This window comes from Magallana gigas, chromosome 6 (assembly GCF_963853765.1).
Source record: "Magallana gigas chromosome 6, xbMagGiga1.1, whole genome shotgun sequence".
NCBI classification, from domain to species: Eukaryota; Metazoa; Mollusca; class Bivalvia; order Ostreida; family Ostreidae; genus Magallana; species Magallana gigas.
In genome coordinates this window covers 52,385,509-52,402,681 of record NC_088858.1, presented here as the reverse complement: position 1 = coordinate 52,402,681, position 17,173 = coordinate 52,385,509, and the positions used below count along the sequence as shown (strand labels likewise).

General features: G+C 31.8%; 2 protein-coding genes across 2 annotated transcripts; both read left to right on the top strand.

Moving 5' to 3' along the window:
• The first annotated feature begins 3,827 nt into the window (after positions 1 to 3,827).
• On the top strand, positions 3,828 to 5,316 carry LOC117688786 (antifreeze protein Maxi-like). Its single transcript, XM_034467191.2, has 2 exons — positions 3,828 to 3,922; positions 4,268 to 5,316. The coding sequence occupies exons 1-2, from the start codon at positions 3,842 to 3,844 to the stop codon at positions 5,186 to 5,188; spliced, it is 1,002 nt and encodes a 333-aa protein (XP_034323082.2). The 5' UTR covers positions 3,828 to 3,841; the 3' UTR covers positions 5,189 to 5,316.
• A 6,402-nt stretch (positions 5,317 to 11,718) lies between these two features.
• On the top strand, positions 11,719 to 13,055 carry LOC117688787 (spidroin-1-like). The gene is made up of 2 exons (XM_066088760.1): positions 11,719 to 11,744; positions 11,961 to 13,055. Exon 2 carries the CDS (start codon positions 11,961 to 11,963, stop codon positions 12,933 to 12,935), a length of 975 nt encoding a protein of 324 aa, XP_065944832.1. The 5' UTR covers positions 11,719 to 11,744; the 3' UTR covers positions 12,936 to 13,055.
• The last annotated feature ends 4,118 nt before the right edge of the window (positions 13,056 to 17,173 follow it).

The window sequence follows — 17,173 nt, the reverse complement described above, 5'->3', positions numbered from 1 at the left end:
GAACAACAATTTTTTTACCACAAAAATCTTAAAGTTGATATAATGAAGATCAAACGTGTTTGATTACTAAAGACGGACGTGTGGATTTTTTTGTCCGGGATTTCGATTTTCAATTTTGGGAAAACAACGATCAGTCAACAGCATTGATGACAAATGACAAAAGCGGACATTCAATTTAACACTTAAAACATGGCGCAATACAACAAATGCTTGTTGAAAACGTCAAATTAAGTTCACAACAAGCATTTTTGGGATTTGATTTTAATCAACTCTCCTATGCAGTTACTCTAGCAAACCGAAAAAGAAACAGTGTTTGAACCTAAGTGCAAATCATCACCGCTGACAAGACTAAGTTCTTGAAAATAATAGAAAAAAAAATCGATGTAACGTATGCTGAAGCATTGTTTTTCAAGGAAACTTATCTATAAACACTTTGAAAATAGTCAAATTTTATATACTAAGAACAATTAAGATATTTTTGTAGTCTCATGTATTCCTGTATTCCTACGCCAGAGTTAATACAGTCTCGTTCAACCAGACGCTCAGCTGTCTTTGTAAATCTGCGACAAGCAGAGAGGGGGCTCTCTTGCTTGTCGGATATTAACGGAGACAGCCGAGCGTCTAATTAAACGAGACTAGAGTTCGATATCAATAATGCTTGGATCCATACAATTCTTAGAATTGTTTCGATAACTAATACATACTATAGTAGTTGAAATCTATCTTTAAATATTACACAACATGATTCATATGGGGTTTCTCGAAATTCTTGTCGGAAAAGTCTTAAAATTCATATAATAAAAAAGTGCGTAATTCAAATACAAACTAGAAACTAAATGCCATGCAAGATAAAATGATTTTAAAATAAATAATAATCGATAAAATCAACTCCAATCAGTGCTTTGATTTCTATCAGTAATCGGTCTATGATAAATTAATCTTTTATTTTAAGTGTGTTTAAGGTGGTGATGGGACATCTATCAATATTAATATGGGTTTAAGTATAATATCATTAAGATAACAACACGTGGGTGACCCATATACCTTAAACCTATGCACGTTTGTTTAGGAAGAAAAATATTTAGCAATTATTTGTATAGAATGTTAACCTTTGAATCTTATTTACAAATTGAAAAGTAATTTATCATTTCTAAAATGTATTAGGTACAATTTGAAATACGCTAAATCAAATCCACGCTAACTTGGTAAAAATTCATATTCCGCCAAATATCGTACACGTAAAATATACTACGTTTACAATACCTTTCATCTAAAATTTTAATCCATATAATAAAAGAATTCAACACTTTTTCACTAATGTATACGTATTTTTCTTGCTACAGAGACAATATACAGAATTCATTCTATCTTAGACCCGGGTCCATAGGATATTTATTATTTTAACAATAAAACATTCCATCTTTACTTTCCTAAGAAATAAAACGTGAAATTTTTGCATGGAATCAAATATTTATTGCCATCACGAAGACAAAGAAAGTACTAAGTTGATATGTATAGTTGCTATTTTATATTTTCCCTAATAAGAAATTATATATATATATATATATATATATATATATATATATATATATATATATATATATATATATATATATATATATTATATATATATATATATATATATATATATATATATATATATATATATATATATATATATATATATATATATATATCACAAAAGTATTTTCGCAGTGTCCGGTAAAATATCATAAAGGAAAAAAAGCAAAAAAGCAACACTAACTGCAAAACATAAGCGCTTTCATTGTTTATAAAACGTCTGAAGATTTTTAACAATGAAAGCGCTTATGTTTTGCAGTTAGTGTTGCTTTTTTTCTTTTATTATATATATATATATATATATATATATATATATATATATATATATATATATATATATATATATATATATATATATATATATATATATATATAAACAGATTATAAAGCAAATTTTCAATGAACATGTACACGTTTTGTTCGTCTGATAGCGAGAGCTTTTCTGTTATTTGCTCGTCTTATTTTATACTTTTTCTCATTTTGGGTCTTTGAGAGTCTTCTCCTAGGGATTTTACTTTAGCGTAATGCTAAATAGGAGGACAGACCTGCACTGATAGCTGCACTCACTGATCTGGGACTCCACCGATTATTACGAGGCGTGCGACTTGATTGACAAGCAGATTTATTCAGGGCGTCACGAATCATAAAACATCCGTTTCCATTTTCCTTCATATTGAGATAAAGTGTTTTCCTTGCTAGATTAAAGAGCAGTGTGGTACACTCTGGATACACGAGAAACGTACTTTAACATAAAATCAATTGATTACAAATTCGGCGTCAATTAACGATAACGGATTCGAAAGCAGCACTTTGGATTTTTTTTTTATTAAAATGACTGTAAAATCTCTCTTATTCTGTATTGAAAAAATACCATACTTGTTTCTTAAAAGTACTTTTATTTTATATTTTCTCAAAATCCATCTAGTGTTCCAGTGTGCTATGTTAAAATTTCCTATGAGTTGAGACAATTAAATTTAGATATGGTATCACTGTGTCATTTATTGGTAACATTAAATGACTAACACTAATGTGTAATTTTCCTTAACAAAACATTGTCAGCAAACATAATCGTTTAATTCGCCATTAATAGCCTTTCCTCGAAATCATTAAGAAAACTTCAGACTTAGTGTGTATTATAGTCAATCAGAAAGACTTCATTTTTTTCTGTTGGAATTGCAATTTCAGAAAATTAGAAAACTTTATCAAAACAATGCGTCGTTGTTCCGCTTCAGAGTCATTAAGTGGAAAAATTGACGTGACTCTAGCTTACCTTTGTCCTCAATTTAATTAGTTACGCACAGACTGATTAAAATAAAAATTATTTACACGGTCATTGTCTTAATTTCCTTCTGTTAATCATTTTCATTCATTCTTTTGTTTGCAAAGCAACTTTGAATTATATAAATATGAAAAGAAAAATGCCAAAAGTTACAGGTTCACCAACTTTGACCTTAGTCTAGAATGTACACACTGATTAGAATTGAATTTTTATCAATAAAGTTCAGAAGAAAATTCAGAAAAAATAGAAATGAAAAAATATATAGTAAAGAGATAGAAATAACAGTAAATAAAACAAACATGAGGAATATATATGTATACACACAAGAGATCTAAACAAATTCCATTTACACATATATCCATTACTATTTTACAAAATAAGTTCGTTCAGTGACTTAAATCTTAAATGCATTTATAAAGAAAAAATGTCATAAAAATCCCACAAAATCTAAGGTTAAAGAATGATTATAAGTCCTTTTCATGAGACTGATATGATGCAATGATTTAAGAGATACTTTTTTCCTCGATATTTGGATCCTAGTTCGCAAGAATTTAATTTATCAAACATAATAGATAGTTATGAAAACGTTCGGATTGATAAAACAAATATTTTTATGTATAATTTTTTATAATACTACATGTGTATCTATTTGATAACAAGATTTAAATGAAAAGTATAAGAGTGTAGCTGAGAATACTTTTAGTAAACATACGAATATTGTCTTTAATTATCAAAATTCTAAATAAAGAATCATACTAACCATCAATGATTCTTTCAGGACTTTAAAAATAAATATTCTCAATTAAAATGTCATCAACATTCGATAAAAACTTCGATACAACTATCAAAGATTAACCTGAAAACCACAACAATTAAAAATAAGACTGCGTTTAAATTTAGCTAGCCAATGACAATTGGTTCAGTATTACTGAGTAATACGAAATACCTAAACCTCATGCATATTCTTTCCTGATTACGTCAATGATCATGTGTATATATAGGCGTGATTATGTTGTAGTTGTCACTAATCGTCCAGGTTCGTTCACCAAAAGACACTTCAAGGTAAGAAACAAGGCAAAGCATTAAGCTCAAACTTTAATAAAAAGAGCACAGGAAAAAAGTAAACCAAAATATTTCCTCTCAATTTTTTAAGGCACTCAAAGCTTCATGAATCAGACGAACACAAACTTTCGATTAGGAAGAAAAAATGCATTTTCATATTTAAAGAAGTTATACATAAAGTTCTAATTCAATATTGTTCCTCCGCATTTTTTCTTAAATGATCCTGTATCATTTGACTGTTATTTTATCAGATTTTTCTCTTAGGTTTCATAAATCATGGAAGGAGATACTTCTCCTTTATTGGTAAAAAAATTATCAATTACAATTTTTTTTTGTTTCACGTAGATGATCTCTGCTGTTGCCCTCCTTTGCCTCGTTGCTAGTACTTCCGCTATTCCAATCCAGGACTACTACCCAAAAACTCACGGATTTGGAGGACATGGAACTAATGGCCGTATTATTGATATCAACGACAATGCATTTGAAAGCAGCATCTTAGGATTTAACGGTGGAAATTCCGCTTCTGCTGCTGCCTCAGCCGCCAGTGGCCTGAATTCCGCTGCCGCCGCCGCGGCCGCCAACGCTGCTTCAGATAGATCACGTCATTTTGGACAACAAGGAGTTCTTGGTTTCAATAATGGATTTGGATTCAATGGAGGAAACTCAGCTGCCGCTTCTGCCGCCGCTGCCGCTGGTGATATGAATTCCGCTGCCGCTGCTGCATCCTCTGCACAGAGATCTTCATTTACAGGATTCCAAGGCCATTCTGGACATCAGTTGATTGGTTCTAACTACGGACCATTTGTTCAACAAGTACCGTCTGTTCAGTTCCAATCTGTTCCACAATTCACCGGACTTGGAGGTTCTGCTGCTGCTGCCGCCGCTGCTGCTGGTCAACAGAGCGCTGCCGCTGCCGCTGCTGCAGCTGGACAAAATGCTGCCGCTGCTGCTGCCGCTGCTGGTAGAAATGCCGCCGCTGCTGCTGCCTCTGCATCTGGTGCCAACTTTGGACTTCAGAATGGATTTGTAGGTCCCCAGTTTGCCGGTCAGATTGGTGGTCAATTTGGTGGTCAATTTGTTCAACCAGCTGTCTTCTACCCCAACCTTGTCGGACAGAACTCTGGAGTTGCTGCCGCCGCTGCCGCTGCTTCCAACAATGCCGCCGCCGCTGCTGCTGCAGCTTCTGCCAGTGGATTTAATGGTGGAATCATTAGAGGATCAACTGGTGTCATTGGTTCTAGATATGTACCAGGAAAGAAATATTAATTGGATTGTATTTGAAGACGTTATTTGATCTGTGATATGCATGTTTATCATGTGTTAAACCATTTTTTTTATTTTGTTTTATTTATTGCAATTGGTTATTAATTTTCAATAAATATATTTCAAGTTGATGAGGATTATGGTTTTTTTCTCTTGGGAATGTTGAAGTATAAAATTCAACAAAAAATAAAATAAGTGGTATTAAAAGCATAAAAATATCTTCGTGATTTCGCAGTTACTATTAAATAGAAGGATTTTTCATGTTTAATGTAAGCCTACTGAATATACAGCATTCTTTCAAACAAAACTAATTTTCAAGCTTTTTTTTTTTAGTGGCTTACTTTAGCATTTGTGATATTTTTCGTTGTGTTCAGTTTTAAGCATGATACATTAAACGATTGTTTTCTAAACAAATCTGTTTTTATTACTGTGTGTAGTGATTTTATTAGATCATATACATAGTTTTATAAGTTTGAGCGTTTTTCATATCTTGATTTGATTGCAATATTTTCTAAGCAATCTGAGTATTTTTTATTGTAAGATTACAATCTATATTTAATTAAAACCTGATAAGAGCAAAGAAAAACAAATGTTTGTTCATGAATCTTACTTCGAAATTACAACTAGAATTAAGATTCATTGAGTTTAGCTTTAACTATACCCCAGATGAACATTTTAAAAGAGTAAAATTTGACATGTAATATCGAAAAATATTTAGCTCAAATTTTACATTGCAATTCCTACGAATGAATGTTTTAAAAGTCGTTATAATTACAACAATCTTTTTCAAATGAGTGTACGCTAAAAAAGACTTGTGCATTTGTAATACATATAGTATGTATGATAGCCCTTTGCCATGAAATGTACCCCAGTTTTATTTTGATGTTTTGTTTTATGTCATTGATGTCTCATAACAGATATTATACTCAGATTGGTACATCCGCTATATAAATAGCGTATTATTGTTTGCGTTGAAAAAAATGTAGAAGTAAATCCAGTGTCACTGCTTGCCACGGTGCGTCAGTTTTGTTATTATGGACTACATTTAATTATACAGGTAAGATATTTGAGGTACAGTATCCGTGCGTATAAAATGGAGATGCGGGGAAAGCAGCTGTCCAGTAGTCATCTGGGAGCTGTTTTTTGCCTCCTCTTTTTGTAAGATCATATCAAGATACTTGCGCATTTTAACAAAATTAAACATAAATAAATCGTTGGGGGGGGGGGTAAATAGATATATAACAATTCATTTTTAGAGTTCTTGTAATAAAAAGTTATTGTTATTTATATTATACACAATATACTATTTCATTGTCTAATTTTATTTGGAATGTCTTAGACTAAAAACATACTGTCTGAATATTTTTTTTCAATGAAGTATAAGTCAGCTTGAATTTATTTTTTATATTTTTTTTTGCTTTCTCGTTTTGTACAGGGAAACCTTTTTTTTTTTTTTGCTTTCTCGTTTTGTACAGGGAAACAGACTACTCCCCATGTAGAGGAGGAGATAATTCTGGTCTTAAAACGTGGCACAGACAAAGCTAGGAGTCTTGTCAAGGTCGAATAAGCTCCCGAAGATCAAATAAAATCAAATATTATATTAGAGAAACAATATTATGATGTGAATAACTCTGAGGAGACATAATTCATTCCGCTAATAACTTATAATTTTACAAGTTTTTCCTATTTTTGTTATAAACATGTACTTTAATTTAAGATGAAATTTATAGATACGTCTTACCTGATTATTTAAATCAACCAAATGCAATAATATTTTTTTCATTACTGTTCCTTGTTTTTAAATGAAACCAATCAAATTTAAACAAATCTATACAAAAATTAATTGAATGATGACCATCATCATCATCATCATCATTATCATCACCATCTTCACCATCTTCATCATCATCATCATTATCATCATCGAAATTGTCAACATCATCATCCTCGAAATCATCGTCATTGCAATCTTCCTCGTCATCAACAAGTTCACCATCATTACCATATCAGCATCATCGTTTACTTCATTATAATTATCATCATCATCATCATCATCATTGTCGTCGTCTATTTCATTACCATGAGTGTAATTGAAATCCACCACCGAAACCATACGACACTCTTTTCATGTTTTTGTCGCAATATTACGAATATTGAAATACATGAAAGTTGCCATGCAGGCTTCATTTACTTTACACTGCCCCCCCCCCCCCCCTGCGTCTATTTTTGCTTTAGTTTGGGATAACCTTTGGCACAATTATCTCCAATAAACATTGTAGTATGGAACAAGGTTGTATAATAAACACCTCTACATGTACTTCTCCTGAATATAATTTTACGATGTTACTAGTTTCAAACTCGGTTTTATTTTTCTCCATACATTTTTTTTTAAAATATTTATTATCGCGTTTGAACTATATATATGGAAAGGGTGTATGTAAAGTAATTTGTAGTATTCGTAAAATCCTTCCAAAAAAGTTAATTTTGGTCAACTCTTCTACGCAGATACTCTGGCAGAAAGGGGGTGAAACAATGTTTGGACCCAAGTACAAATCATCACACCCGAAAAGACTTAGTATCTGAATATTTATCTATAAAGTCGATATGATTAATTCAGAAGTATTGATTTTGCAACAAAACTTTTTTATGTCATATTTTAAACGGCACGAGCAAGTTTGATATTTTTATAGTCGCATGTATTTCAACGCCAGAATTATATAAGACTGGTTCTACAGCGATAACGCTTGAAATAAAGGGGAGACTATTCAATCTAAAAAAAAAACATACTGGCGTAAAATGGTCTTCATACTTTTATGATCTGTTAGTTAAAAATTGCTTGGATGCAATTTTCTAGAAAAATCTCGATATATAGTGCATCGTAGATTTTATGGCCATCATAGTCTTTAAATATTACACAACATGATTAATATAGCTTTTTCCGTCTGTAACTCGAAATTCTTGTCCGAAAAGTCAGAAAACTCATTTTAGGAAAATGTGCATACATATCCAAATACAGCAAAGGCACTTGTCATGCATAATTACATACAGTTGATTTTAAAATAGAAAATAATCAATTACATGAAATTCCGTTAGTACTTCAATACTTTTATCAACCTAGGTGTTATTTCAAACACAAAGCTTAGCTCAAGTGAATTAAACTTTTGAATAGTTGAACAATTTTAATGGTTTTTTAAGAAATCTCTTAGGCTGCCTAATATTTAAAAGCATGTATCAAAAATTTAAGATGATATTGCTTTACCTATACAATGATGTTTGAAAAAGAATAATGCTTTTTAGCAAATCAATATTTTTGCTAACATTAGTGATATAGTGACTTTCAATTTTCTAAGAATCTGTACATTTTAATAAAAAGAAATATATTGCTGATTTTGGTTCAACGGAGTATAAAAAACAAATTTTAAGGATTACACATTTTGTCGTTTCCCAATTTTTCTAAACGATACATTTTTTATTTATCATCTGAGGTTTAGACAAAAACTTGTTTTTAAAAGATAAAACAAGCATTATTTGTTGATAAGTTTGAATTTATCAAATTAAAGTAAAACATTGGGAAAGACTCATTCTGATGCACGATATTACATTTACGATCAACTTTGATAGCCTAGAGTTTTTAAGCACATTTCGTTCCCGTAAACTCTTGACTCATTTATCGAATATTATCAAAGATACGGAAATACAGCCTGGGATAACTAGTGCACTCATCCACAATCCACAATTGACCCAATAAGTCATCACTGATCGACCTTTATTAGGGACGTTCCGGGAAAGGACAGGTAAAGATTATCGACAAGAAATTTAACCGAAACGCGTCATTAACGTGATTGAGAACGAACAACATGCCACATTGTCATCTTAATTCCGCAAGTGAAACGATATCTTCGGAATGATTATCTAAACAAACCACAATTAACCAAGCTTGAAATGATGTTCTAGACAATGTATAGCCTTTTTTTAAAAAAGTATTCGAAAACTTTCTATTACTTGTAGGTTTTAGGTTTTTCGATGCCAATGATATTGTTTCAGGACAAAACGAATGCAATTGATATGAGACTTCCGAAGGTTTCTCCTTTTTTTTTGGGGGGGGGGGGTCTGCTTCCTGTACCTTTAACAAGACACTTATAACCGATGTATACTTACAAATTACTTATCTTTAAATAAAGGTTGAAGCTCAATAAGCAAAATAATAAATACTTGTTTTAAAAGTGTATTACGTTGTAGTTTGGTCGTGATATTGCCATGCAATGGCTATATGAAACACTTGCGGGTTTATTTGGAAAGAGAAGAAAAAATACTCAATGAAGGCAGATATTTTAACATTCAACATCCAGACGTTTTCAAATAAAACACATTGTACAAAAAGTTTGGGATCATAACATAAATGAATTAATTTTTTTGTGACGGTAATAATATATTTAAGGTGGGAATTAATTAACTTTTTGTAAATTCATTGATTCCTACTCAAAAATGCTTAAATTTCTCTCATAGTCTCAAAGGTGCAATTCAGGGAATTAAGAAATACACTTTGAGCCATCTGTTAAGCTCTTGTATTATTTGCGTATTTATTGCAAATTAAATTATAATATGCTCTTTTATACTTATCTGAATATATTCTATAGATACTACATATAAATATTTTAAATAAAACTTTTTAAAAGTCTTGTTTAAATATAAATCTATAAACTAACGTTATGATGTGTGCATCTAGTCCATTTGTAAGTGTCCTGATCAAATATCTTGTGAAATAGGAAAAAATACAGAAGATGGTTTTACCTTACCATTTATTGGTACCATCGCATGACTAGGAATGAACACATATTTTGTAACAAATTAGCCAGTCAAAAGAAACATAAATTTTTTATTCGCAAGGTGACCATTAATAGCCTTTCCTACAAATTTTTAGGGACATTTGGATTAAGAGTGCAGTTTACTCATACAGAACGACCTTGTCTTTTCTTTGGAGAAATAATAAATAAGTGACGTGCCACTGGTTTACCTTTGTTCTCAATGCTTCTTAATTCATTAGTAATACGCACAAGTTGTTTAAAAAAATAATTAACACGGTCTGAATTTTTTTTTGCTGATTTACTTTCATTCATTCTTCCTTTTAACGCAACTTTGAATGGTATAAGAAGAAATGTCATGTTTTAAGTGCACCTGCATTCAAATTAATCTAGAATTGAGACACGGATAAGAAATAAAGCTTTAATTAAGTTAAACTTTGATGAAAATATTAAAATCAAATAGAAAGGAGAAATACATATAGAAGGAGAGGAGCCAATTAGATTCCACATAAGTAGATATTTGTTGCCATTTTAAAAAATAAGTTTGTTCCGTGGAATTATTCTTAGATGCATTTAAAAAGAAATATTTATATTCTACTGTGTTTTTCCATTAAATTCTGTGATGTTCAAATGCCTCTAACTGCACCAAGTAGTCAATGGTCAAATTGACGAGTTTTATTATGACGTCACAAACGTTGAACGCAGTAAACTGCAACGTCACAAGCGAAAATCAAAGTTCACACCTGTGGCTGTTACTGTGGCTCTTCCATTAATATTAACTTACCCTTAGGATAAGATAGGAATTTTAAGGTATGAATCACATTTGTAGACAAGGCAAGAAGTTAAAAAATGAAAATATAAGCATTAAATCATGATTTTTTGAAGTATACACTCTCATAACTGCAGCGGTGTGTGCATACAAATTTTCATAACGCGCTACACAATTTGTATGCACACACCGCTGCAGTTATGAGAGTGTATACTTCAAAAAATCATGATTCAATGCTACAGTGAACTTATAAAAAGTCTCGCAAAACCCACGGTTAAAAATCGGTAACAATAAAAAATTAAAAATAAATCAGTAACAAAAGAAAGCCTCTACTTCAGGTTGATATGATGTTTAAAACATATTTCAGTTTATGCTATTTTGATCCAAGTTGGCAAGACTTGAATTTTTTTTAAAAAAATAGATAGCTTAAGGAAATGCTCGAATTATATATATATATATATATATATATATATATATATATATATATATATATATATATATATATATATATATATATATATATATATATATATATATATATATATATATATATATATCTATATTGAAAAGATAACATGATTTAAATTAGCATAACCATGGTGTAGTTGGTGTTACTTTATAATATTTAACTGAACATATGAAGTTTCCTCTTTTATCAATATTTTTAATTATAAATCACACAATTTATAAATGATTGTTTAAGAATTTTTTAGACAAGCATTCACAATAAAAACGTTGTCATGATTAAAGAAAGTCAACAATTCAACTTTCAATGAATTACCTAAAATAACCACAGTAACTAAACTCAAATTACATTCAAATTAAGCGAACCAATGGAATTTGGTTCAGTATTAATGAGTAATGCAAAACTACCAAACTTCATGCATATTCTTTCCTGATTACGTCAATGATCATGTGTATATATAGGCGAGATTTTGTTGTAGTTGTCACTAATCGTCCAGGTTCGTTCACCGAAAGACACTTCAAGGTAAGAATAGCAAAACATTAAGCTCAAAACTACAAAAAAGAACGGAGGAAAGACTAAAGGAAAATATATTGTTTCAATTTGATTTACAAATAAAAAGTTGTTCAAGGCTTTTATAAATCCAAACAGATTTCCAAAAGCTTCACATGTCTCAAAAGAATATGACTCTCCTTTATTGGTAATAACAATTAAATTACAATTTCATTTTACTTACTGTAGATGATCCCTGCTGTTTCCCTCCTTTGCCTCGTTGCTTGCACAATTGCCATACCAGTCAACACTGGCTACTATCCTAAATCCCAAGGATACGGAGGACATGGAATTAATGGCGGCATCATCGGAATCAACAACAATGGATTTGAAAGCAGCATTTTGGGGTTTAACGGTGGAAACTCCGCTTCTGCTGCTGCTTCCGCCGCCAGTGGCCTAAATTCCGCTGCCGCTGCCGCGGCCGCCAACGTTGCCTCAGATGGATCACATCATTTTGGACAACAAGGAGTTCTTGGTTTCAACAATGGATTTGATCATGAATTTGGATTCAATGGAGGTTTCAATGGAGGGAACTCAGCTGCCGCTTCTGCTGCCGCTGTTGCAAGTGGTATGAATTCTGCTGCTGCTGCCGCCGCCGCCGCTGCTGCATCCTCTGCACAGAGATCTTCATTTACAGGATTCCAAGGCCATTCTGGACATCAGTTGATTGGTTCTAACTACGGACCATTTGTTCAACAAGTACCGTCTGTTCAATTCCAATCGGGTCCACAATTTAACGGACTTGGAGGTTCTGCTGCTGCTGCCGCAGCCGTCGCTGCTGCTGGTCAACAGAGCGCTGCCGCTGCCGCTGCTGCTGCTGGTCAAAATGCTGCCGCTTCTGCTGCTGCTGCCGCTGCTGGTAGAAACGCCGCCGCTGCTGCTGCCGCTGCCTCTGCATCTGCTGCCAACTTTGGACCTCAGATTGGACTTAGAGGTTCCCAGTTTACCGGTCAGATTGGTGGTCAATTTGGTGGTCAATTTGTTCAACCAGCTGTCTACTACCCCAACGTTGTTGGACAGAACTCTGGAGCTGCCGCCGCCGCTGCTGCTTCTAACAACGCCGCCGCCGCTGCTGCAGCTTCCGCCAGTGGATTTGACGGTGGATTTATTGGAGGATCAACTGGTGTCATTGGCTCCAGATATGTGCCTGGAAAGAAATATTAATTGAATTGTATTTAAAGACCTTATTTGATCTGTGATATGCATGTTTATCATGTGTTAAACCATTGTTTTTTTATTTATTGCAATTTGTTATTAATTTTCAATAAATATATTTCAAGTTAACGATGTGTGGGCATTTTTTCTCTGGAGAATGTACATATAAGTATAAAAAATTAAACGAAAAAAAAAAGTGATATTGGAAATTTAAAAAAAATATATTCCTTATTTCATGCTTATATAGAAAACTAAACGTAGAATGTTTTTACTATAAATGTTGTAATGGGAATAATATGATTCCCTTCACTTTGAATCGAATGGAAGCCGTTTTTTAATATTTTTATGCTTACTGAATCTACAGCATTCTTTCAAACAGAACCAATTTTCAGCCTTTGTTGTTTTTTTACCTGCTTACTGTAATATGTTTCGTGGTGTTGAGTTTTAAGCATGATTCATGAAACGATTGTTTTCTTAACAACTCTGTTCTTATTTAATGTGTGTAGTGTTTTTACTAAATCATATACGTAGTTTTATACGATTGAGCGTTTTCATATCTTGATTTGATTAAAATATTTTCTCTTAGCAATCTGAGTATACTATTATTGTAAGATTACAATCTTTATTTAATTAAAACCTGATAAGAGCAAAGAAAAATAAATTATTAATGTCTCATTACGGATATTGTACTGAGATTAGTTACGTACATCCGATATATAAATAGCGTATCATACGCTGTTTTATAAAAACTGCTTCGCGGTTTATAAAGCGTCAACTGCCCAATACCATTTTATATCGTATAAAACAAATAAATATTGAATTCATTCCTTAAATAAAAAACAAACTGTCTGAATTTATTCTTTAATTAAGTTTAGTCAGCTTGAATTTTACAAGTTTCTCCTGTTCTTGTAATCTAAATGTACTTTAATTTAAGATGAAAACTCTTCTAGACAGCTACTCTGGCAACAAAATGTTTGGACACAAGTACAAATCATCACTCCCGTAAAGACTTAGAACCTGAATATTGATCGATAAAGTCGATATAATTAATTCACAAGTATTGAATTTGCAAGAAAACTTATTTATAGATACCTTGAAAACTGTCAGATTTTAAACGGCACGTGCAAGTTTGATATTTTTTTAGTCGCATATATTTCAACGCCAGAATTATGTAAGACTGGTTCTACAGCGGTAACGCTTGAAATCAAGGGGAGATTATTCAATCTAAAGAAAAAAAGACCCATATTGGCGTAAAAATAGTCTTCATACTTTTATGATCTGTTAGTTAAAAATTGCTTGGATGCAATTTTCTTGAAAAATCTCAATACATAGTGCATCGTAGATGTTATGGCCATAATAAAGTATTATATTGTCTGTTTAGAAAAGTTTAGTTCACTTGAACTAAGCTTTGTGTTTGAAATAACACCTATGTAAATTAAAGTACTGAAGTACTAACGGGATTTCATTTTATTGATTATTATCTATTTTAAAAATCAACTATATGTAATTATGTATGGCAAGTGTCTTTGCTGTTTTTTTTATATGTATGCACATTTTCCTAAAATGAGTTTTCTAACTTTTCGGACAAGAATTTCGAGCTACAGACGGACAAATCCATACAAAAACATATGGTTGAACAATTTTAATGTTTTTTTAAGAAATCTCTTAAGCTGATTAATATTTAAAAGCATGTATCAAGAACATAAGCTGATATTGCGTTACCTATGCAATGCTGTTTGAAAAAGAATAATGCTTTTTAACAAATCAGTATTTTTGCTAACAACAGTGATATATTGACTCTATATTTTATAAGAATCTGTCCATTTTAAAGAAAAATATATATTGCTGATTTTGTTTAAGGGAGTATAAAAAAACAAATTATAAAGATATACACATTTCATCGTTTCCCTATTCTTCTAAACGATACATTTTTCATTAATCATCTGAGGTTTAAATAAAAAAATGTATTTTAAAGTAAAACGTTGGGAAAGACTTACTCTGAAGCACGATATTACATATACGATCAACTTTGATAGCATAGAGTTTTTAAGCACACTTCGTTCCCGAAAAGCCTTGACTCATTAATCAAATATTGTTAAAGATACGTAAATACAGCCTAGGATAACTTGTGCACTTATCCACAATCCACAATTGACTCAATAAGTCATCACTGATCGACCTTTATTAGGGACGTTCCGGTAAAGGACAGGTAAAGATTATCGACTAGAAATTTAAACGAAACGTCATTTACTTGATTAAGAACGAACAACATGCCATTTTGTCATCTTAATACCACAAGGTGAAACGATATCTTCGAAATGATTAACTAAGCAAACCACGATTAACCAAGCTTGAAATGATGTTCTAGACAATGTATAGCCTTTTCAAAAAAGGTATACAAAAACTGTCTATTTCTTGTAGGTTTTTGCTTTTCTGATGCCAGTGATATTGTTTCAGGACAAAACGAATGCAAGTGATGAGACTTCCAGAAGGTTTCCTTTTTTTGGGGTGGTGGGGGGGGGGGGTAGGTGTCTGCTTCCTGTACATTTGACAAGACACTTATAAACGACGTAGACTTACAAGTTACTTATGTTTGAATAAAGGTTGCGGCTCAATAAGCAAAATGAATAGCAGTTTTAAAACGTATAATACGTTGTAGTTTGGTAGTGATATTGCCATGTCATGGCTATATGAAACACCCGCAGCTTTATCTGGAAAGAAAAGAAAAAATACTCAATGAAGGTACATATTTCAACATCCAACATCAGACGTTTTCAAATAAAACACATTGTACAAAACGTTTGGGATCATAACATAAATGAATTAAATTTTTTGTGACGGTAGGAATATTTTTAAGGGGGGATTAATGTAACATTTCGGGTAATTTAACTTTTCGGAAAAGGACTATGTGCAGTATGGTCAAATATATGTCCCCAATTTTAACCAATTTTTAAATAGTATCATATAAAAATAAAATCTTTAAAAATCATTGTACTGTGGACGCCTATCACTTTAATCTTGATTTTAGTCATCGTTGCTCATTTGCTGTGTATCTATGGCGTCACCCAAATGACCTATTTCCCGCAAATTTAGAAACAAATGAAAATATTTCATTTTTGCTTTATATTTTGCAGTCGGATATATAGAGCGCAGGTCTGCTCAATTACGATTTTAACATATGCTTTTCTTCAGATAATTATACACATTATACTAAAAAATGGTACTTGAGCAAGCCTGCGCTCGATGTTTCCCAGTCGAAAAACCGACGGAAAACACCCACATTTTGCTACAAAACATCAATTTCTAAAAATAAGGCAATATTCATGACGCCATTTCTACATTATGACGTCATTGTGGTGATAATCTTTTACACCCTTATTTTCAATATGATTTAAACTATCTTCCAACATATATTTAAACCTCGTTGTAAAACTTTAATTTGGGGGGGGGGCAAAAAATGCATAATACCGCACATAGTCCTTAATTGATTCTTACTAAAGTATGCTTAAATTTCTCTCATAGTCTCAGAGGTACAATTCACAGAATTAAGAAATACATTTTAGAAAATTAATATATTTCATATTAAGCAACAACACACCCCATTATACAAAACAACATAACAACCTTTCTCATAAATATTTTGAAAAAAACTTTTAATTAAGTTTGTTTAAATACAAATATATAAACTATCGTTATGATATATGCATCTAGTTGAGTTATCAGTGTGTTCTGATCAAATATCTTGTGAAAAAAGAAAAATTACAGATGATGGTTTTACCTTGCCATTTATTGGTACCAACGTATGACTAGGAATTAACACATGTGTATTTTTTAACAAATCAACCAGTCTAAAAACAAAATCTTTTCATTCGCAAAGTGGTCATTAATAGCCTTTCATTCTAGTTAAGGGCATTTGAATTTAGAGTGCAGACTACTCATACAGAACGACCTCGTCATTTCTTTGGAGAAATAATAAATTGCTATTAAAACACCGAGTCGTTGTTCCGCTTCAGTGTCATTAGGTGGGCAAAGGGACGTGCCACTGGCTTACCTTTGTTCTCAATGTTTTTTAATTCATTACGCACATGTTGTTTAAAATAAAAATCATGAACACGGTCTGAATTTACTTCTGTCGATTTACTTTCGTTTACTCTTTTCCTTTTAAAGCAACTTTGAATGGTATAAGAAGAACTGTCATTTTTTTTAAAGTGCACTTTAATTCATTTTAGTCTAGAATTAAAACAATG